General features: G+C 40.5%; 1 protein-coding gene across 9 annotated transcripts in view; it reads right to left on the reverse strand.

Annotated features, from left to right (window-relative positions):
- Nucleotides 1-6,337: 6,337 nt before the first annotated feature.
- The window catches only part of rgs3a (regulator of G protein signaling 3a), a 121,924-nt gene continuing 103,531 nt past the window's right edge, over nt 6,338-24,730 (reverse strand). For 7 of the 9 annotated variants that reach the window (XM_040053169.1, XM_040053168.1, XM_040053167.1 and 4 more), the window contains 5 exons: nt 20,730-20,800; nt 10,793-10,894; nt 9,746-9,807; nt 8,581-8,747; nt 6,338-8,480 (listed from right to left, as the gene is read on the reverse strand). In XM_040053169.1, the coding sequence (XP_039909103.1) occupies nt 8,280-8,480; nt 8,581-8,747; nt 9,746-9,807; nt 10,793-10,894; nt 20,730-20,800 (603 nt within the window). In that variant the 3' untranslated portion in view covers nt 6,338-8,279. Of the gene's footprint in view, nt 8,481-8,580; nt 8,748-9,745; nt 9,808-10,792; nt 10,895-11,154; nt 16,138-20,729; nt 20,801-24,730 lie in introns of those variants that run through there. The other 2 variants (XM_040053176.1, XM_040053174.1) reach the window with 2 other exon arrangements.

Below are 24,730 nucleotides of genomic sequence, written 5' to 3' on the forward strand. Positions count from 1 at the left end.
AAAGGTGTTCTTGAACAGTGGTTCTCCAGAGTTTTTCTTTGGACCTCGGCTGCTTTTTCACTGATTGTCAGTCCAGTCTTTGTACCTAAACATTTTCAAAGAAATTATTTTTGTTTGTTAGGCCACTTGACACCGACCTATGAATCATTCAAGCATAAAAAAGGCACAAAGCTCAGCAGGCAAACAACTTAGCAAAGAACTAGCTTTAAATTGTATCTCTGGGAACTTTGTTATTAACAGACTGTTTGCAAAAAGTTCAAGAATTTTTGGACTTTGATTCCCAAAGGGTTCTCCAAAAATTTGCATGTCCTCAGCAATGGTGTGGAGTTTTTCCTTACAAAGTTAAGGAAACTGGATGACTGGTAAGATGGTAAAGGCTCGTTCATGGTTTGGAGTTGGAATTCAGCCAGCACTGTTGGGGATCTGGTCAAAACTGATGGAAATATGAATGCAGAAATGTACCCTCTGAATCCGATCCACTATGCCATACCGTCAGAGAGAATCTAACTGTACCGAGCTTCATTTTTAAGCATGATATTGATCTCACGCTGCCAATGCAGAAATAATCATACCTGGATAGAAGAGCACATAGATCGTGCCGGCATAGTATACAGAAACATCTGTGCCGAATATGGCCTGGAAGTCCCGAGGTCAAAATGGGAGACGCCCCCTAGGGTGGTGGAGAATGACCGAGCTAAGATCCTGAGGGACTTTCAGATACAGACGGACAAAATGGTGGTGGCTAACCAACCGGACATAGTGGTGGTAGACAAACAGAAGAAGACGGCCGTAGTGATCGATGTAGCGGGTTCCCAATGACAGCAACATCAGAAAGAAGGTACACGAGAAGCTCGAGAAATAGCAAGGGCTCAGAGAAGAGCTTGAAGGACAGACCGCCCGCGGGGGCCAGCGGGGAATTTTTTAAAAATATATATGTGTATATATATATATCAAAGCAAATTTGTATTTGCATAAATACAAGGTAATGTCACTACAGACTATCGCTACGGTGATGCTAAGCAGGTAGCAACCCTCTGCATGCTTGTAAAAGCCACAAACTTTAAATAGCAGCACACATTAGCTCCACTGCTATAGTTCTTATCTAAGATTCAAATATCTACACTGTTTTCATCCTGCTTCCGCCAAACAAATATCAACATTAGAAAGTGCACTGCTAACTTTAGTTTGCCGGCTCTTTTGCCAATGACATAATCCACTGCATCACATTAACCAGATGCTAGTATGGTGTCTTCTCTCGTCAATCCATTTTCTTAACTGCCTATCCAGTTTAGGTTTGCAGGGGGGCTGGAGTCTGTCCCAGCTGTCATATGATGTGGTGCCAAAAGCCACACTGCCAGGCTTTCGCTTCAGGGTTTTGTGTTTTGTATTTTTGCTGCATGCTAGTGTTATGCTAATGTTAGTTTAGGTTCTTAGTGGTTTGCATTTTCTTCTTGTTAGAAATCTGAATGATAGATATATTTCAAAAATCTAATTAATGTTATAGGGCTTGTATTTCTTTTAAGTTTGCATCATGTTCTCCCTCAATATTAATATTTCTCTATTCATATTCTAGTGAAGAGTTTTTGTTCTGTCCTTTGTTTTATGCTTTTAAATCTTAGATTTAGATGTTGTAATGTTTTGGTTGTTCAGATGGTTTTACTATTCTAGTTTTAGTTTTGATTCTTTGGCCTTTATTTAGCTTCATATTCTACTTGAGTTTGTGATTTGTGTTTATTTGTTTCTGAATTTCCACATTTATTTCCTCCCTCTGTCTCAATCTGTGTTTATGTAAAGGTCCCTTTGTGTTTCGTTGTTCTCTCTATTTTGCCAAATGGTAGTATTAAAATTAATTTTAGTTTGACTATCTCTGTTTGGTGCTCCTGTGTTTATTTTTATTTATTTTATTTTATTTTATTTTATTTTTGGGGGGGGGGGTTGTGTGTGTTTTTTGCTTTTTTGTTTTTAATTATTGTTATCTGTAAAGATTAAAGCCCCACCTTACTGAAAACAGCCCACACAGGCAGACACCAGCTGGCAGAATCAAATCTGGGACCAGAAACATTTTTCTAAACATAATTTTTTCCTCTTCCTTTTATAAAAAAAAAAGGGACTTCATCAATATTTTAGTCATGATAATGCTGAGCAGGAAAAAAGGGGAATGGGAATTTTTTCCCAGTTGGTTTAAGCAGTTTTTGGGGAGACAGAAATCCATCTGTGTTTTTCCACTTAGTTCAACTTAGCAGGGGACAAGGAGCCTATCCCAGATGAGCAAATTAATAAAACCAACAGAACAAAGCATTTCATGGCACTGACGTAATTACGGATGTATCTAAATGTAGACATCTTATGTTCTATTCAAGAAGCAGGTTCAGGTAACAACACTGTCTATAGGATTTTCCTGGCTTGTAATCTGATGAAGTCAGTGGGTTTTCAGTTGATTACAATCCTATTAGTGAAGTGTATTTAGGATTAGCATTACTTCACTCACAGCATTCATCATTTAAAGTGTTTTGTTGTGGAACACCTGCCTTTTCTCCTCTTTACCTCCAGGGGTTACCTTAAATCTTTGTTTTTGTCTGGTTCACTTGTGGACATCGCTGCTCTCCATCTCATTAGCTTTGTTAGGACAATAAATCGGGTTCACGTGAAAACAGCTCAATAAGGATAAAATCTCAGAAGATAATTGTATATCTTTCTGAGGAAATTAAATAAGACACAAGGGAAAATGTACTGACACTTTTTTTTATGTAGTTTAATGATATAAAAGACAAAAAGAAAGTTTATTCTCTTTCTACTCCCATCCACATGTGCAAAAGGGTTCCAGAGTCGTTGACTCTCATGAATTTGGTCAGGAAATGCAGTGAATGTAGCAGGATGAATACCTCTTTTGTATCTGCATCATTGTTCTAAAATAACTGCTGAGACTTGGGCTAATAGTGTTAACATAACAGGCTTGTTTATTGAAGTATGCACACATTGGAGTAAGGAACAAATAAACGCAGATTAAAGTCCCTCAACAGCATCCAGGATTGAGGGGTTTGCTGAGTCATCGAGTGCAGAAGGGAAGATATGATGTTTCTTTTGCAAACGTGCCAGAGCTGAAAGGATAGGCTGATCTGAGAATTAAGGATTAAGTGAGGCTTAAGCCCCTGTGACTGCTGCACAGATACATGGGATACAAGCAGGGAACCGCCGCTGAATCCAGCAAGACAGTGTGTCATGATTCTGTTTAGTTCACATGCTTTCTCTTCACTATGCAAAATATCCAACATATATTATATATTTCACCCAGTGATTGCCCAGTGATGATGTTAAACATATGTTTTAATATTTCTGACATAAATTGTATGAACTCGAAACACTCTTGGAAATGCTGTTATGAATGTTGTATAAAGCTATTTGAAGCGGCATGGGCAATCCAAGTTTAAACCAAGTCACATAAACTTCCTTGAGTGGCTGAAGCAACCAAATTAAACAGAGATTCCCAACTTTTTACAGCAGCAATATGCAGTACTGTGCAAAACTAGCTAGAATGTGTCATGCTTCCATGGAATAAGCAACAGAAAGCTAGCTGTGTGTCTTATCTGAACTAGCCTCACTTTAGATTAGTTTGACACAAATTTACTTGCTCGATAGCTAGAAAGTCATTTGGGTTGTCATTGCATAGGTAGTTAGAGCTTGCTATAGTCTTTTTCTGTGTGGAGGGTGAATTATACAGAGTGTCCTCCTCTTGCTCGCCTCTCAGTTGGTGTGAGATCCCCCTGTAGCTGCGAGGTCAGCCCCAGAAAAACCAAAAATAGAACCTGTGAGTACTCAAATCATAAATGGATACGTCTGATGTGCTTCACGTCTTTTGTCACTTACTGTGTGATGCTGTGCTGTGAACAAGTATTGAGTCACCCCTCATTTCTTAGTATTTTGCTTACAAGAATACAGGCTAAAATTTTCATAAAGTAATCTTGAGCAATAATTCTCAAGGTTGTTTTTTTTTTTAAGAAAGTCTTTCAAAACTTTTTCTTGGACAGTGGCTGCTTTTTCACTTAGTGTCAGTCTGGTCTTGTACTTGACTATTTTCAGGTTCAAGGACTGGACTGGTGGAGGCTCTGTCATGGTTTGGGATGTTGCCAAAACAGATGGAACTATGAAGGCAGGAAAGTACCATGTGATTTGGATCCACCATCCCAGCAATTGATTGGGAGTGGCTGCATCCATGGTAGCAATATAGTAAAAGCATATTTAGATAGAAAAACACACAATATAACACTATCAGCCTCCCAGGAGTCCAATCCATCATTCATTATCGACGCAGTGGGGGATCATCTGACAGAGAATGGAACAAATGGCAGCTAGCATCCAAAGAAGAGCTTTAAATAGCCATCAATAAAATCTTTGTTAGTTTTACACCAGATGTAACAAAAAAGTCTAATTGTTGTCTTGTTAGTCCACAGAATATTTTCCCCAAAGTCTTGTGGATCATTAAGATGTTTTTTGTTTATGTGAGACAAGCCTTTTGTGAGTCATGAACACTGACCTTGACTGAGGGAAGTGAGACCTGCAGTTCTTAAAATTAGTTTGATGATCTGAAACATGCAAGTATGACAAATATATGCAAAAAACTAAGAAATCAAGAAGCGGGAAAGTTAAAGTCAGAAACTGGAATTTTATATATCATTCTAGTTTTTTTATGTGTGCCTGTGAATGCTGGTAAACTGAAAAGCAAAGTACAGTAAAAAATGATATAAAAAAATGAAACTAAGTGTACTAGCTGTCATGCAATATCCTGGTAGCAAGTTATCACTTGACAGGAATGGTGCGATAAGAGGCTGTCGCAGAGGAGGAAAGACTGAGAGACATGGTTGAGGGACGTGAGGGATCTGGGCAGGAAATGTGAGATGGATGTGTTTTGGAGTTGACAGCTGAATTTAAAAACAGTGACACAAATGACATTAAGGAAGGAAAAAGAATTGGCAAAGTAGCTCATGAGTATGAACTTTGTTTGGTAGAAAGGATGAGCAAAAAAAAAAAGAAAATGAACAAAAGTATATATTTTCAATACATAGAGACGGCCAAGGGGAAGCACTTCAGAGAGGAAGCACTTTTGGAAAAAAGAAGCTGTGTCTGTCAAAACAGATGGCAACTGGTAAAGAGGATTAGGTGCTGTTACTACTGTCTCCAACGCCACTTCAGACTGATCAACTCCCCCAAAAAAACACAGACAAACACACACACACGACTCTCACAGACCTCCAACTGTTTCTCTCATCCCAACCCAAAAACCCAGCCAGCCCTCGACCCTGTGTCACATTTACACCGTCCTCTTTTTAGAAAACAAGACAGCTGGGATCAGGGCAAGTCTCAATGTTCACAATCATTGTTCCAAATTGTTTTCTAAAGCCACACTTTTTGAGCGTTTGCAAGGTTTGAAAACAACTGTCTATTTTAATTGTTTTATATTTGGCAGTTTAAATATTTATTATAAAACTAAAAAATTAATAAAAAGGATCTTTTTTTAAAGGTGTTAAACAAGGTGTGGGTCATTATGGCCACAGTGGCCGAGGAGTGACTTCTTTCCCACCCTGCCGTCATGTGAGTTATTAAGGTCACATGGGTCGAGGGGTGAGTGGGGGTTGAATCGCCTGAGAAGTCTGAGTTGTAGGTGGCTGACAGCTGGTGTCAAAAGCCACCACCTCTGTTCAACAATGGTCGTTCACAATGGACGTAGATGACCTCTTTCACTCCTCTCCAGATAGTTTGATTTTCTCAGACCATAATGTTCACATCGGAAATTTCCCACCTCTTTTTTCACAGTTCAGTCACGTTTTTAATACTGACTGAACCCTCAGGACCAAGTGAACAGCCCCACTCTGGGTTAAATACTTCCATCAGTAGTATCGCCTCTTGGATGAGCCTTCAGTTCAAACACTCAAGACTCGTCACATATCAAAAACTGAAGTTGCGGCTTGATAGGTGTGTGGAAAGAAATTAATGTAACTCAAAAAACTGCCCAAAATTACAACTTCCTTTCAAAAGACGTCTGGTGTGTGCTTGGACTAAGCCAGACTAAATGTCATCCAGTTTTTATGCTCACCTAATATAATTATGTGCCGAGGCTAGCTTCAAAAAGGCAAATGAATGCGTTTTCCAAAATGTCAACACTTCCTTCGGGAAACTTCATGCTTAATGCATGTGTTTTGTTTCTCTGGGAGTGTGCGCGGGAGCTCACGGACCACCTGAAAAGCACATCACATTACATCTCAGCATGTTTGTGACCAACACAGATAGGCATTAAAAACAAAATAACATAAAAAAGAAAAAGAATGCACAGACAAGAGACATCTTATGTCATCAGTTGGTTGGTTTATTTATCATTAGCAATGACACCACATGTACTCTACTGTTTTCACTTGCTATTACCGGAGATGCATTTTGAATTGTAAACAGTGATAATGATACTCCTTACAAGCAGTGTATGACCAGGGAAAAGAGCAGACTGTACCTGCTCTCGCTCACCTAATTTTTTATTTTTATTTTTTAAACAATACATGTCATCTTATAGTTTTGAGTCTCTCATATTTACATAGATACAGCCGGGTCCCACGTTCATCACCAGCAGGGACTTGTTTGGCTTTTTTGGGGTTTTTTTGTTTCGTTTTTTTTTAAATGTGCTATCACATATTTTTCTTAAAGAATTATATTTACAACCATATTGCCCCCTTCCCCCAGCTGCCTGCTGCCGGGGGGGAGGGGAGAGTTAACACACAGTTAGAATCACTTGCTTAAACTACTTATGCTTCTTGAAAGTTTACGCTGTAAGTCAACCTTATAGCTCTAAGTATTTTTTTTTTTCTCTTAACAAATAAAGTTAATACAGAGCTCAAACTGTTCCGTCTTCCCCATTAAAAAAAACGACCAAAGAAACAAACCAAATATCATATTAAAATAAAATAAAAAATAAAAAGAAACAATAAAATATTGCACTTAAAAGTTCAGGACAGCACTGGACCTGTTTGGTGGTTAAATTGAACAGTGAGAGCTTTCAGCTGAGTGCCTTGGAGGACGTGAGGAAGTCTGCAGAAGCATCCAGCAAGTTAATCTAAATAAATAGCAAACCTTTGTACATGTGAAGCTTTTTTTTTCTCTGTGAAACGAGCAACCTCTCGTGTATTGCTCAGTATGAGCGGGGAGTGCATGTTGGAACCCTAAAGCATGTAAAAAAAACTGTGTATAAAAACAGAAACAGAAAAGCACATAAACTAAGCAGTAACCTGTCATAGCAATGTCCTGAGAATGGTTCCTTGATTAGTCCATAATGAGCTACAATGTTAAAGGAGATGTTTTTAATCTTCTTCCTCTTGGATTTTCCTTCCTTGTCGTAAACAGTCTATGGAGACGGGAAGCAAGTCGTCTTGGGTTTTTTGTGTGTTTGTAGATTTTAATGTCTTTTAATGTGAGACACATATTTGCGTTTTGTCCATCTACTACTTATACGTCTGTGTTCTTTGCCCGTCTTTGTCTTTGTGCTGAACACTCACGTCGTCTTTCCACAGTCTTATGAACAAACTAAGGTGAAAGCCATTTATAGAAGCTTCGAGCGGAAGCAGGGTTTAAACGGATGCGTGTGAAACCTGAGCCACGCCGGTGGCTTTTCATTCAGACATCAGCTTGATTTTTCCTCCTCTGTCACAGAGTCTGATGAGAGAACGTGAAGGAAGAGGACGTCGCATCGTACCGACAGCTTTGAAGTTGCTTCGCAGAGAGAGACGTGATGGAGCAAAGGAGGGAATTCTCAAAAGAAATAAAGGAAGGGGGCGGAAAAGTGATAAAACAGTACCGGACTGTCTTCGTGTCGCAGGGATTTCTTTTTTTTATGATGCAACTCCTCCTTTACTCCAGTACAACTGGACAAAAACACAAACAAATTGATTTTTTTTTTTGCTGACAATATGAATGAAAAAAGGAGAACAAAAATCAGTGATGAGACAAGCGTCCAGCTCCTGCTCCAGCCCTTGCTCATGGGCGTCTGCATCCATCCATCCACTCATCAGTCGAGCCATTCACCCATAACTATGTAAACTACATTCCTTTGCAGTGCCATATGTTTGCCGTGACCTCTCACACCACAACAGCAAATAATGAACAGACTGAAAGACGAAAATAAAAAATAAAGGCAGACAAAGAAGCGCACATCCCACCCACTCTACGTATAACTTTTCAAGTCTGGCCTCTTTTTTACTCTCATCATCTTTCTCTTCTCTTCATCTTCTTTTTTTTCTAGTCTCTTATGACGAAGATGAAGTTGAAGTGGAGCTAGGCTTTTTTTGGTTGATTAAGTCCAAGTAGAGTTCAGAGCGCAGGAATCGGGGGTATGAGTCCTTTTCCATCAGCCCGTATATCCGCCTCTGAGCTAGGTCAAAGCAGGAGCGTGTCACATTCTGCAGGTTGTCCTTAGTGTGATCTCTAGTGTATGAATCCAGATTTACCTGCAGAGCCAAAATAAGTGAGAATAAGTCTAGGAATAAATGCATGTTTCCTTTACCATTTTCAAGCCCTTTTTTACAGGCTGCGTTCATTCGCACTCACCTCTTTACAAGACTGGATAGCGATGTATTCTGCAAATATTTTCTTGGCTTTTGAGGCCATCTTGGACTGCGACTTGATCTTCTTGTATTCCTCACATGCTAGCCAGAATTCCAGATTCTCCTCGCTGAACTCTGTGCGCAGGAAAGCTCTGAATGCTGCCAGACCATCTGAGGGGAAAGCAGAGGGGTGGGAGGGGAAGGAGGAGAATAAACAAGGAGAGAGTTGACTAAAGTGCCATGGCAACCTCAAAGCTGAAGCCCTCCTCAGAGTTTCAGTGTCTAAAAATAACTCGGTGACGGCCTTTTGAGTCATGTGGTTGGAATAAAGTGAATCGTGAAAAAAAAGAGAACCTGAATACAGCAGCGCACATTCAACTGTTCAACAGCCTTTTAAGTGACATCACCCCTGTGACTCTGTAATTCCTTAATATTTGGGGCATGATGGCAATGCTGCTCCTATGCACAAGCTGCGAATGAACAAAGAAGTGACTGTTTCAGTGTAAAGGGGGGGGGGGGAATAACTATGAGGCACTTTGGTCTGTTTTTTTTTTAAGTTTTGGTCCTGTTAATGATTTAAGGAAGAAGGCATCCAGGAGAGAGAATAGCAGGAAACCTTGTCCTCCCACAGCTCCTGTCTGCACCTTTCCGTTCCCATGAATCACCCACGCTGATAAGCAGAGCCAATGCACGCAGTCATCTCTTACCTCATTCTGGTAAGCAGGAATGAGGTAAGGAAATTAAAAGAGAGCAAATAAAGAGGCCAGCAAAACCGAATGACTAGCAGATGTAGCGCTGGCGTCGTGTCAGCTTTTGGCTTTTGTAAAAGAATCGGGAGCAGATCGTGGGTGATGAATTGTGGAAAACCTCAGAATAGCAGCACAAGAGCGAGATGCCTGTGTTGGTCTCACTTTGTCATTCTGTCTCAATTATGAATAGTGTCTTTTAGGTTATGGAAACTTGCTGAAAGCTGCACATTTACATAAACAACGTGTATGTGTGTGCATGTATATGTCAGTAAGTGCATAGTTTCAGTGCTCATCTACTTCCCTCACCACCTTAAGCATGCACTCTGAGTCTAAAACCATGCTGCACTAAACAGCAATGTAAAACACAAGAATGTAAAACACATGAGGCAAAAGTCGAGAGAAAAAAATCCAGTCACTTACATTTGTGAGACAGCAGCTTATCAAGCGAGTCCCCCCATTTGAGCGCTTCCTCTGGGGTGGGCCTGCAGATGAAAGCAGAGCGATTCTTTAACAAGCCCATTTCAGCCAGGTTTCTCATTGTGTGACCCATCCGCAGAACTTTGCTGGGCAGGTGAGAGGAAATGCAGATGCAGACACGTCCTCTATCTCTCTATCTCTCACTGCTTCCTTCCACTCTGTGTCTAGTCTCTCACATTCGGTTCTACCTTATGAATGGTCACAACAGCGAGAGCCATGAGTCTGCTCCACTGTAGTGGTGGGGGGAGGCTTTTATAGTTGCATTCAATGCAACTTGGAAGGCAGTGGAGAGGGGGAGTGGCTTCAGCCAGCCAATGAGGATGCGCAGCCTGGTTTAAGACCTCCTACTCATATGGGTATCTGTCTGCCCCCTGCTGCCTCTTTTTTTGTATCCTGCAATGAAGTATGCCTTTTTAACGGCCAATCTTAGCCCGCTGCAATCCACGTGTCAGGCCTTATTTGGGACAATATTTTAGTTTCATAGTATATTCTATTACCTCACCTGACTCGCCAACAAACTTTGTTGCATATTACACTTTTTCCTTGTTCTTACGTCTTCTAAGTAATGACATAAAGACAGATTAACTTCCTTTTTAAATCGAGCAGACCAGATAAGATGCACTGCCACAAAAACTATGATTATTATGGTTATATTAGCTATACCTTGAATACATTGGGGATGGATATTTACTCTGCCTATTTGATGCCAAATGATCCACACAAATAAATATGAATCTACTCAACTGATGAATATAGTTCACAGAGAAGTTAAAGGGCTGCATCCAAGCATTATGCCTTCCTTCCTTCTGGCATGCCAGCCTTACTCACACACTCTCCCATTCATTTAATTGATGCCAAACTGCAAGCACACTCCCATCTCTGCCCACATATCTGTCTTCCAAGAGCCAGGTCATCACCAGTTGTGGTGAGATCCAGAAAACCGTCTGACACACACCCACCACCGCACGCTGTCAGGAAGTGGCCACTTACTTGACTGACTTCATAGATTTGTCTAACTTCCCGGCTGGGTTGCTTCCTGGGGACTCATTCCTCCTCCGCAGGAAAGCCAGCCGATTCTTCATGTCTTTGGCCCTGAGTAAAAGAAAGGTAGAAGAGAGGAGGAAGTGATGTGAAGGAAGGAAGGGTAAGAAAATGAAATAAAGTGGATAGAGAAGGAAGACAAAAAAAGGAGACATGGGAAGAAAGTTTGTTGAGTTTCCAAGTCCAAAATCCATAACTGAAACAATCCAACGCATGGAATCAGCAATTAAGCTCCACAGTGCTGTAAATCCAATCCATACAAAAGCAAACCAATCAAAAGCCAGAAAAACAAGGAGGTAAGCATTATGTACATTCTAGTTGTCAGCCGGATATGTTGGTGTGATGGCACAGAATTCTCCAGCAGCAGATGTCAATTTCCTTTTTTCGCCGCTTCTTGTCAGCGCCTCTCGTGTCAGTCTAATTTCTCTAACAGCCTTTCCTGTAGATGTGTCCCTGGCAGGTTCCTCGGCAGGGACTAAACGAATGTGGCAGAGAAGGAGGAGAGAGACTCAGTCCTCACTCCTCTGTTTCATCACGCCATTCTCCATGTGCCTTGAGGGGTTTCTGAGAGAAAACTGACCTAGGCCAAAGGCGCACGGTGACATCCCCAAGTGCTCTGCTGCTTTCATCCAGAAGCAGCACCCAACACCCTCCTGACCGCCCACCTCACCTGTTTCACCTTTCTCCAACCATCTTACACACAGAGACGCCCTGCTGCGCATGCGCCACATCGAGTCTCAGATAAGGTAGCACACCAGTCCTATGTACCCATGGGCCCCCCCAGCAGGATTCTGCGTATTCCCATAATCCCATGGTGCGTGTCCTGGCTTTTCCTGACCTGGAGCACGTGCTGCCTCATTGGGATGTGACCTCACTCAACACCCATTTCCTGAGTCCCTGCTTTTGATTTCCACTGTGGATTGACTGGCCTGCTAATAATGCAGCACAACGTTGTGCGCTGGGCTGGCTCTAATCACTGCAAACTGTCCCCCTGCCAACTGACAACCCCCCCAGGAGAGCATGCACACCCTAAATTAAGAAACAGGGCTTCCAGTTATAGACAGCTATCATTCAAACATGCACACACAGGAGGACGGAAGAGCCCGGCACTTGCGGATTAGCACAAATATAGCACGTGAATATTCATGGAGAGTAATAAAAGAACAGACATACAACCATTTCAAAGAACCCCTCTGCACCTGTGCCAGCTCGTGCCCACTTCACTGGAGCTTTCATGCCAGACAGGTGTTGGAAAACTCAAAGTCTCTACCAGTGTGTTTGCGTATATTTTTGCTATTTTTGCAATGCTTAAAAGTAGCGTCGCAGCTACAGAGAACAAAGTTCGCTGCTGATTTGAGTTTTTCCAAAGGCTGCAGGACAGGTGAAGTAGAAACATGCCTGTACACATGTAACCACACAAGTGCACGAACGGTTGGCAAAATGCTAATCGCTCCTTTAAAATCAGGATCGTGTGACCACAAAAAAGGAGTATTTGCACTTTTCAGACTTATGGTTTCACATGGGGTGCTTGTGGGATAGTCCAGAAAGAAGGAAACTGTAAAGAGCTGTAACCTGAAAAAGAAAGTGCTGATGAGATCTTTTATCTATTTATGTTTTTCTTTCTTTCATTATCTTTCTGGAAGATGTTTAGAGATAGTAATATTCCTGTTTTAGATTTTTTTAAATTTTATTTTAGTTTGCAGCTGGGATGGTCTCTAGTCTCCCATGACCCAGGACTGGATCAGCAGAAGGAAATAAATGGATCACAAGCTGCTTCAAATCACACAGTATTCTGATTTCATGCAAACAAGCAGCAGCAGAGAATTTCTTGTGGAAAAACTGGCTTCCTTGTTAGAAAAACTAATAGCATTAGTATACCCTATATTTTTTGAAAATATAAGCATCTGCCCTTCTTGTCTAAAATCAGACGCAAATTAAAATTCTGGCTGCTTTGTTACATTCCCTCCCATTAATTTAGAACTACACAATAAGTGCCCTGATGGAGAAATGCAGCCAGTCTTTGGTACAGTGAAATTAACAGGAACTAAAAGGGCCTGTGTTTATCACTCTTGTGCTCCTTTGTACTTCCTTTAATGCTAAAATGGTGAAAAATGGAAATTTGTTCTATGAAAAAAGCCCTGTAGCTGAGATATAGATCTAGAAAAATCCATGTGAGAGCCTTTTTTTCAGGCCAGGTAACCGGGGAAATGGAAATATCTTTAAGAGAAGATGACTCATCCATTGATTGCTATAGCACAAGCGCTCTGCGTGAAACAGACTCAAATCCAGATGTTTAACTGCTGTACAGGGCTCTTACACGGCATCCTCGTGAACCGCTCGAGTCTGAAGGATATTACTGCTGGGAAAGAAAAAGAAAAACCTTGTGCTGTTAAATAAACTCGTAACATCAGGGCTGGGTTTATTAGACGGTTCTATATTTAGTTTGTACCCGAGGCAATTTACGTTTAAGCTGGGCATGTGTTAACATAAAGGAAAGCTCTGTCTTGCAAGTGCATGTGAGTTTAAAAAAAAAAGAAAGGAGCGTTTTATAAGAGCTGAAAAATTCACTCTTCCCATCACAAAGCTGCTTTATGTATTTCTGTCTGGTTTTATACAAGCTGAGCCCATGTGTCAATAATGTGACAATGATGTCACAACAGCTAAAGGAAATGTATGTTTCTCTTCTGCCACCAAGTGGATGCCACTGGATACTGCACACCCAAGCAGCTTACATCATCTTCTTAAATGATCTTTCCATCCATTTAAAAACAACAACAAACAAACTCAAACACAATGCCAGCTGTGGAATAAGTGACACATGTTACCATTCTCTATTTAAATCAACACAGCCTGGAGTGCATTAACACTTTGTTTCTGTGTATGCCTTTCAGTAATTGCAGGAACTCTGCTGCTGCAGCCATGAAATAAATTGCCTGTGTGATTATTTGGTCAACGGAAGTAAACACCACTTCCACCAATTCAAGAAAGGCTTTCATAGTCCTGGTTTTCACTATCTTACAGAGCTAGATTAAGTGATTTGTGCGGACGACTCTTCACAATCACATTAATGTAAATAATCACCCAAACAAAGGAAGAACGTCCTGGTTAAAGCCCCTTTGAACCATTAGCACACATATAAAAATAATAAAAGAGCAACATAAAAACATGAAGCAGTTGTAATACTGGCAAAGCCTGCTGCTTCTCACATAAAAAGGCAGAAGAAAGTGCAGTTACATAATTTTACGTATCATTTTGTTCAGTCCTGGAGATGGAAAGTCTTCTTGTACTTGACAAAAGTCACTTAACCATAATACTGTGCTGAACAGTTATCTATCCGGTGCTCTTTGTACCTCTGCTCTTTATGTGTTAATGGTACATACACAGTCGCAGTCCTCACAGCCTCTGACCTTGAGTACCTCTCTATTTAAAGTTCCTCTTTACTGCCTCTCTTGAGCTCTAAATCGGCCTCTAGTCCTTTTCCATATCTATGCTGCTGTTTTTGCTTTATTAAACACAGTGACCACTGCAAAACGTGAGGCGCAGGTATAATGTGTACGCACGCTATGCGCCTGCTTGCGTCTCTGCGAGAGAGAACACTTTTACGTGCTTGAGTGAAGGAGCAAGAGGTCTTTTGCGCTGCAATTATCTGCAGGTTTCCATGCTCTTTATTCCCTCTTTGCTTGGCTCACATTAGTCGTACTAATAGCACCCCCCTGGCTATTCCTGGTGTTCTTGAAAGTAGGCCGCACTCTCTGGGAAAGGCTCTTGTAGCACATGGGGAGACAGCTGTAGACAGACATATTGCAGAGCACAGTGTACCATATAAGCACAAGACAAATCCAAACCTCCACTTCATTGCAGTATACCGCTCACTACATTTATCATAATAACTGTGCTTAAACTTTTGTTAAGCCCATATTTGCGCAGTCTTGTGTCCAGCAGATCTTGTTTACTCAAGGCCGTTTGCCTGTGAACTAGATGCTGGACATGACACACAAATAACGCTGTGCTGGCACATGTGCCTGTTTGTGTATATGTGTGTGTGTCGCTATAACGGGTCAAGGGTTGTGTCAAAATAACTGTGAGATTTATGTGGGGAAATTGTAAGCACTTGCATTGTAGAGTCTTCACTCACAAAACAGTGGTGTCCAGAAACACAAGCCACATTCATCAAGATAATACTCATGGGAATCGTAACCAACAGGAAGTAGCCCTTGAATATTCCTGGAAGAACAATGAAAAAGGGAATTGTCCTAAATTTTGTCTATAAATATAACACCATCACGTCCACCATCTCCCTCAATCAAGGCTAAAAAAAGAGCTCTATTTCAGAGAAACTCACCTTCCTAGCCACAAAGACCACATGAGCAATCCTATTCCTGAAATCCAGGCTGCGTATATTAAGAAAAAGGGACAGCCTCAAGTTAGAAGTAAAAGCTGTTTCCTCCAAAATAGTCTCAGTCCTTCAGCCTCGCGGGGGATTCTTTTCCCTCATTGTGACTGTCAAATGAGATCCATGTAGAGGTCAGATAGCTTCCTACCAGCCTAAGAGCAATAATCCATGTGGGACTCAAACCAGCCCCTGCTCACACTTTTCTCAATCTCCCTGCTGATGTTTCTAATTCTCGTTAACAACATTCAAACCGCAGTTAAATCCACACACGCCCAACACAGTTGCTCTTACCTTTCCAGGTATTTCTCTGAGAAATCAACCATCGTGTGAAGCATGGGTGCCAGCATGAAGGCAGTATGTACTGCATGTGAGTGTGTGTCAAAAGTCCAGGGCTCTGTTTGGCAATCACATTCCTCTAACCCCTGAGAGGCTCTGGTGGAGCTTTATATAGCCCTAAGGGTCTGGAGAAGGCGGACCCTGGGCTCACTCAATCCACATGGACTGTTTAAAGGCAGATTCCCTCAATTGGGGTTTGAGAGGCTTGGACTACAATGGGAGAGGGTCTTCTGTCCAAGGTGACGAGCTGCATCAGAACAATTTGCTTAAAGACCTTTTTTCTCTTAGCATGGAGCTACAGTGGCCTCTGAGACTGTGTCGCTTGGACCTAAAAACCGTGATAGTAGAAAACAGTTGCACACTAGCTGTCCCGTGTACTGGCTAATATAGAATAAATGTGGACAAGAAAGAAGAATTTGTGTAATCCCACAATGCTGTATGGAGCGCTATAACAGTAGCAGGACTCATACAGCATAGCACTGACTGATCATGTAGAACTAACAAGTATTCAGCATTGCAGTAGAGCTATCACTGCATGAACCTATAAACTGTAAATAGTTTCAAGGGCAATGGAAAATTGAGGTTTCATCACTTTAATGTACGATGAAAGAGCCCCAGACATCTAAATGCCTTTTTTTGTGGTCTTTGGTGTGATTTATTAAGCTGAAATATATAGTTTAGTGTATTAATATATATCATCTGCATAACTTGGACTTTTCTTCAAAAATAGGAACTTTAAGTAGTTTATCTCAGCAGTAAATTTGCAAGCATTTCAGTGGACACTTGGCCAATTCTCACACCACAAAAAATGACTTAGTTCTTGTACCTTGGCACCAATTACAGGGAGGATACTAATCATTTTGCAGGAAACCGCTTTATCTGTATTATATTTCAATGACGGCCAATCTCTATCCAGCAATACTAATGAGAACACTGCATATATTCAGTGTAAAATCTATACATGAGTCAGACAGAATGGCAGAAATGAACAGATGCTTATTTGCGTTGTGTTTCCAATAACAGTTGTTGAGTATCTTTCTTCATTTTTGTGCCTTTTCCATGTGTGTGCATTTAGCATCTCTTTGAAGTGAAGTTAGATTACCAATTTAACGCTTTGGTATTATGATCCTGAACCTATCAACATGTATCAGATTTATGGATTTTATTGCTGCTGGTTTGAAAGTGCTGTCACCATGCAGTGATCCATTGTCTGTGGAATAAAGATGCTAGAAAGAATGCTTATTTGAAGAAAGACCATATTTGTGTCTTTTTTGCTATAAATGATGATCAAGATAAAGTTGTATAGATACATAAGCCATATGTAGACATAAGTATTAGGAACACCTTTACCTAATATGCTTTGGTATTGCTGCAAAAACAGCACTGACCAGCCAAGGCATGGACTCTGTAAGACCTCTAAAGGTCCCCTGTGGTATCTGGCACCTAGATGTTAGTAGCAGAAGTCCTGTGAATTGCGAGGCAGAGTCGCTGCAATCTAGACCTCTTGCTGCACATCACTCCCAACCGTCTCTCCTCTGGTTCCTTGCCCAAAGAGACCCTTCTTAAAGTTTTAAATGGCTAATTCTTGGCATGATTTATCCATGTCAGATGTAATTTTTCCGCTTTACACTAATCTACATCTACTCGCTCAAGCGGCTCTCATGTTATTAATCAGTCTCCTACTTTCAAACGAAGTAATTTGATATTTAATTTCTTTCGAGCATGCTTGTGCATCATATTTTAATCTATAGCATAGAGAATTTTGGTGAATTCTTCTTAATGAGTAGATATTTCCCTTGCTACTGGTCTGCAGTGTGGCATATTGGTAAATGACTGGAAGTGGGTGAAAACTGTATATTCAAAAAGAGGCTCGCATCACTGAACATTTAGAGTCATCCTTATTTTACTGACTGATGGTGACAGAAGAGAGTTTCATGACTGACTGACATACAGTTTAAGAACAAAAAACTCTTTTGTTTTCATGCAACCTTCAACGGCGTCAGAACCATGTAGTAGAAATGCTACTTGCTTAGCCTCTAACACACACAGCATGAACCCACTTAAGCTGAAGGCCATGGCACCCAAGAAGCACAACATCCTTTTATTAGAGCAAGGACAAAAGCAGAGACTGGTGCAAGATTAATCTCCGCATTTTGACAGTTTGACTAATATTGTTTACTTCATGTGGCCCTAATGTCCCACCTTACATCTGAGAAAAATCAAGTACAAATCTTTTGGTTCAATAGCAGCATTTTGAGAATTAGTATTTTTTACCTGTAATCTTTTTTTCTTTTCTTTTTTTTTTAAACTTTCCTTATATACTTTCCTTGACGCTCTAATATGTCAGTGCGATTGTTGGCCAGTGTAGAAGAGTTCAAACTTAAGAGAAATGCTGCGTGGATGTAGTCCTATGTGTCGTTGCAATATTGCAGTATAATATGAACTGCAAATAAATGAAGAGCGCTGCATTACATATTGATTAAAAAAAATTACAGTACTTTATCACTGGTCTGTAGACCATGCTTCAAGCTTGCACTTGCCTTGGCTGTGCCAGAAGACAGCATGTGTAGTATTAGATGACAAAGGTTTTTTCTACCTACTGCAGTCAATCAAGCTATCACATTTTTTTCTAACCAATCTATTTAGGCACACATTGCTCAGTATTATCAGTTTGCTCCGTGTTTGGGGTCTTGAATTGTAAAACAGGCACACCCGATATATTCACATTAAAAGTATATTGTGTTCCATATTGTATTCTTTTTATGCCTGTTTTATTCAAACATTGAAGACAAGCTGAATAGGTTTGCAACAGCTGACAAACAGGCTACATACTCCAGACCACTGGGAAAAAAAATAGCTGAGGAATTTTAATCACTTAATCTGCTCTTTAACTAAACACTGCAAAAAAGTAACAGGCTCAAGGACAGCTACTGTTTTATTGTATGCAATGTAAGAAATGTGCTTTCATCTTTTCAAAGAAGAGAACGAGCAGCCGATGAATTGCTGAGCCTTCAGCGCACACATCTTTCACGCCCATGTGCATCCCCAACATGTACACCTTACTTCTCACCTCAAAGAGAATATGAGACGCGCATATGGTTCCATACACCTCATTTACCGCTTCATTAAGCAGTTGATGAGCAGCATTACACTATGAGCTTTAACTTTCACATTTGTCTTTCAAAGTCTATAGCACATTTCTGTATTTGCAGGTCCGTGAACATGTAGATATTATGCGTGCAACATTAATTAGTCACATTTACACCCAAGAAGCACATCCACAGTTTTCCTATCTGCCTTAATTAATCTAAATTAAATTTTAAAATGACACTCGACATCTACTGGGTATTTGTCCTAACACTCTCAGTCGTCAATCCATCAATCCAGCCACACAAAGGGTGTGACTGGATTGATGGATTGTTTAATACATTCCACGCTACAGAGGGGTGTGAAATTGTACACTCTGTTGATTACATTAGCATTAAAAGGCTGGTGAATGAACAGGAGGGCTGCCATACTTGCTGTTTTTCTGCTGAGTTGGGAAACATGTCGCCATGTGCTGATTTTTTTTTTATTCTTGGCAAAAGAAAAACATACATGGAAGTACAATATATTAGGTAAAAACAGAGTTATACAATTCTACTGAGCTTGAGCTCAATTATTCTTCAACATAGCATAAACTCTTCTGCAAGCTTTCTTGTCATTTCTTTAAGCAGTCTTTAGGAAAAGTTCTCCAGGCTTCTTCAAAGACATTCAAAGCTCTTCTTTGTATGTTGGCTGCCTTTGGTTCAATTCTCTCACACGATTATCCCACACTGCTTCAGTAATGTTGAAGTCTGGGCTCTGGGGAGACCAATCCATGACTCATATCTGTTTTTTCCAGGTACATTTTTACTCCATTAGCAATACGTTTGAGATGATTTCCATGCTGAAAAACTAAGCTGTTGGCATCCAAATTTTTTCCATAAGGTATTGCATGGCAGATAAAAATCTGACTTTCCTTTTGTGGATTCATTATTCCATCAGTTTTGACAAGATCTCCAGCAGCACTGGGTGAAATGCAGCCCCAAACCAAACCATGACAGAGCTTCCACCGTGTTTCCCAGATGGCTTTAGACACCTACTCTCCTGACCTCGTTTGTATACAATGATGACAATTTGAATTAAAAATGATGAATGTGGGTTCATCATTCCATAAAACCTATTGTCACTGATTTTTCAGCCCAGTTCTTAAAAGTTGGCATACTTCAGCCTTTTCTCCCTGTTTTGCTTCCTTAAGAATGGCTTCTTGATGGCCAACTTCTGATGAGGCTTTAATGCTAAGATATGCCAAGATTTTGGCTAGTAGCTATTTGAAAATCACCTTGTTGCTGAAAAAATATGAATTTATGCCTGTCAGTTTTTGGCATTTTCTATAACTCCAACTAAAGAATTGGAAACAATTCAAGTGTCTTTGCAACAGGTTACTTTGGTTCTTTCTAAAGATGTCTTTTGTGAGTAGATGCAACACTGGTTCATCCCTTGAATTAGGTGCCTTGCTTATCCTGATCGTTCATAAGTCAACATTAGGTGGTTTAATAAACAGAAAAACATTCCTCTGAAAATATGTCACGTTATTGAAAGGACTGGACTGAAGGTGAGTGAAAATGCAGCCGACATCTAAGGAAAAACCTCAAAAGACCTTCAGAAAGCCTGAAAAACTAATGCTCAAGATTATTTAAAAAAAATAACAAGAAGGTCTGGCTCCTTGGAAGAAAAATATAAAGAAATAAAGGGTGGCTCAAGCCTTTAATCTTGATTATGTACCAAAATGTCCACTGCATCCTACCAACTTTGAGTACTGGGTAAGCTTTAGAGCTACTATTGATTGGACATTTCTTTTGACACATCCAAGTGGAAACTCTGAATTTAATATAATTGTCAGATCTGTGTTGTCATGTCATTTAATTACCACTCAAATCGCTTCTCCTTCTCATACACAAATAAAGTCTGCATTTAAAATCTAAATAGCAATGCTCTGTTTTTCGTGTATTGTCATAATGTTGCACCAGGGTAATTGATAAGAAGATCCTTACAAATTCCTAAATGAGCAAACACACAAAGGGACAAAATAAATGGAACACGATAGACATATCCATATATGATTTGAATACTCACAGGTTCTTGGATTTCTTCTTCTTGGTTCCTCCGGGGCCGACCTCGCAGCTACAGGGGGATCCGGCACTCAACTGAGGGGAGAGGAAGGAGAGGACACACTGCATCATCCACCCTCCACACAGAAAGAGGGCCCTGCAGGCTCCTGCAAAGACTGTAGCAAGCTCTGACTACCTCCAATTGGCTATGACTACCCAATTGGCTAGGAAGCAAGTAAGTCCGTGGAGTGTCCTTATCAAAAGCAAGGCTAGTCCAGGTAACACATACAGCCAGCCTCCAAAATGGTTATTCCATAGCAGCAGTCCACATTGTAAATCCCACAGTGCTCTCTGAGGTGTGTGCCTGTATCTCACGGGTACACTTGGTGTTTGTCTGGGCATAACAAAGTAAGGAAATCTGTGAGAGTGGGAGACTGTGAAAGACTACAGCTGTTGTTTCTGTTGGCCTCCAACTGTGCCCTAGGTTTGAAGTGTTGAGCCAAGACTCCGGGTTTCACATTACACATTCTGCCAACCCACCATTTTGATTGGTTAAGGGAAAAAGGAAGTTGCTTCAGGGTGGAGAAGGGGTCAAGCTCCACTAATCTGATGGTCTGAAACTGCCCCCATTGTATGTGTGAGTGAGGCTCTAAATAATGAGCCATTGTATTACAGCAATACACATCCGAGCTAGATACTGGCCAGCTGGTAACAGATGGCGTGTGTTTTCTATCTTTGAGGACCCCCAGCTTGCGTTTCAACCTTGAGAGTGAGGGCTTTTTTCTCTTTTCCTTTGTTTTTTCTTTACAAATGTTGGCAGTGCCACAGTTCTTAAAGGTCTTGTGAAGCTTTTACTTTGGTGAAATAAAGAAATTCTTCTAGAAATGCAGCAACAAAACTAAAGACATACCATTTGTATTTTTTCTTTTCCTACCATGAATTCTTTTGAGCCCTTATAAGCTGTCAGACCTCAAGCCTACCACAGCAGCTGTTTCCTATCAATCGAGGAAGCTACACATTTTTTTGTCTCCTTCAAGCCTGTGCTAAATCAAAAGTTGCAATTTAAACGAAATAGCTTTCCATATCCGTAAACACTTCTGTCAAGGTTACTTAAAGGTTAAAAATGTAATAAACCAGTTGGGTTCCTCGGTGGTATGACAGAAACATACTGGTGGTAGTGTTATTAAATGATTAGTTTCAAACTGTCTGTCCAGTTGCGTGCATACAGCTAGAATGGCTACATTGTGCTTGTACCGTTATTATTGTATTTAACAATAATGCATAGTCTCAAGGGCAAACACTTCCTGCTTTATGCATCCTTCCACAATGAACCACCCTACATATACCAGCTGCCAAACTATATCCTGTCGTGCTTTTGCATTATTGTTTCTGCTCAAAGTGGAATAATCTATTGATCTACTGAAGTGACTGACAACTCAAAATACGCTCAATTTAACTGAACTGCTTTTGTACATCATTTTTCTAGCTGGTAGCTTATTCTGACAACCTCAGCTTTCAGCAGGACAACACAGAAACTGCTGAAGCTGATGTGAGTGAGCACAACGTGTCAGTGCCTCCTTCCCTCAGAGCAGATTTGAAACTACAGATTGCATAGCTTCTTTTTTTTTATCACCTTTAGTACCTGTGAGTGGATTTGTCTCCTCAAAGCTCCAGTTACAGATGGAACATGTCTGCTACACTCTTTTAATAACTCCTTCCTTTAACAAAGATTAAGGTTGTCACTGTGTGCAGTGCAGAGTGATGCACTCCAAGCATTCAGATTAAAGTCATAGTTGAATGTGAAAGGTGAGTGAGAATATGTTGTAGGAGATATCTAAAAATAAGCACAATCCAAGAGCACAGACAAAATTGTGATGTGCGTCTGTTTAAGGCTTCATTTTATGGGCAAAATAAGAATGTTGTATTTGGTTATGTAGACTGGGGCACTGATCGATTTCAACATCACACAAACATGTTTTTACATATTAAACTGACACTTAGTCAGTGTCTGTCTTGATTGTTACTTCATGTCCATTTTGTTCAATGTCATTCAACATCTAATACCAGTAAACACCCGTGATGTTTACTCTGTGATAAGCAAAACTTACACAACAGAATCAAACTACAAACATAGTCCATGTATTATGTATTTATTTATTTAGTCTGGAAAGAGACTATGTCACTGAGGTTCATGGGAGAAACCAGAATCTAATCATTAATCTCAGAGTAAGAGAACAACAGGGCAGCCCCAGTCTCCACAGAGCCATCAATGATGCTTCCCCCTGAAAGTACAGGACACAACTGGAAAAAGACTTTGCCCTCTTCAAAGAAACTTGTCCTCATGCCAGGTGATGTTTAACTAGACTACTGTTTCACCTAAATGCGTGCAGAGGGGTGTATATGTGAGCTTTTGCTACAATCTGGATGTTTCATCCAAATACATGCCAACCCTTTAAATTAATTAGCACCTGCTGCTGAACATATCTGGAGAGGTAGTCTGCCTAAAACATTAATGTGGATGGCATCCAAGCTCAAACAGGGAAAAAAAGGCCATGAGCACAGATAGATCATAAAATAAAATATATTCTGACACCTGAAAATGATAAGTATTTTTCACCTCTTACCTCCCCTCTACACACACACACACAAACACACACACGGAGTGCCAAACCTCCTGTCTACACCCAACAGCAGCACTGCAAATCAAGAAATATGGCTCTGTGATGTCAGTGGAAAGTTAGTTAAAAGGGAGGAGTGTCTTCAGTTGCAACACCATAATTTCACACAGGATAAAAATGCCCTTCTACCTTCCACTTAATTTCTATTCATGAGGGTGAGGGTGCAATCTACAGGAACACACTGATTAAACTCTACATAAGAGGAAGTCATTATGGGTTTCAACAAATTACTACTTGTCTACCTGAATATAAGCCCTTCATAGGAAACAGCGTCAGAGCAACAGGGACGTTTATGACACCTATATTTTAAATAAATGACACGGAAATATTTTTTATGAGGCCATGGTCCTGTCGTCCAGTGAAAAATATTATTACAGTTTGTTGATATAAGCTACTTGCAAATCTGTGGAATATTAGCACCAAACACCATCTGACTTTATGTGTAACTCCCAAAGAGCCTCAAAACTTGAGTTTTAGCAAACTGTATAGCACTGTTAATACAAAGAATTTAGTTTTGAGTAGTAAAAAAATGTAATATAAAAGCATTAAAAATGTATTCTTAGGTATTAGTTCTACTCTTCTTCTGTTTTGCTCCTTTTCCTCTTTGTTCCTTCTGATAGCCCAAGCCCAGCTTCACGCCCGCACACGGTACACACACATGTACACACAACTGTGTGCCTGGCAATGGTCAGTAGAGGATAACAAAAGTATGAGGCTTTTCTAAAAATAGCCTTGGTGCACGAGTCTCTGTGAGAACAAACTTAACTGAAGACAGCAAGAAAACACAGCATTAGCCAAAGACCACATGGCGACATAGCCCCCTGACGCACGGGATGCACATGTTGGCACGCTGTTACGGATTGCGGGACAGCTGTGTAGATACAAAGTTTAACAGACTTTGTGACACATGTGCCTTTGGAGGCCATTGTGTGTACTTATATATGTATGCATGTGTGAATAACATAGGCAAACGTGTTCTGGAGAGTTCTAAATAAAGTTTCAAATGTTTATAAAAAGACACCCATGCTCGTGGCATGTCTGTTCAGTAAACATCAAAGGAGAATATGTGTGTGCCACACTGGGATAGGACACAAACTATTTGCCTTCAGTTCAATAAATTGTTCATTCTTTAACTCCACACCACCGACAAACACACTGTAAGAACAATATTATAAACACAGCTCAGAAGGATTCCTGACCCAGACTCAGGTCAGACTCCAAATCCGCCCCCAACCTAAAACCCTAGAGGTGAATAAATGTATTTTGCTCTTTGTGTATTTAAACTACTTTTTGGCTTTTCATGCCCTGCTGCCTTTTCGTCATCAGGCCTCCTTCAGACTGCTTCCAT

Source organism: Simochromis diagramma, unplaced genomic scaffold (genome assembly GCF_900408965.1).
Source record: "Simochromis diagramma unplaced genomic scaffold, fSimDia1.1 OVJJ01000596.1, whole genome shotgun sequence".
Lineage (NCBI taxonomy): Eukaryota > Metazoa > Chordata > Actinopteri > Cichliformes > Cichlidae > Simochromis > Simochromis diagramma.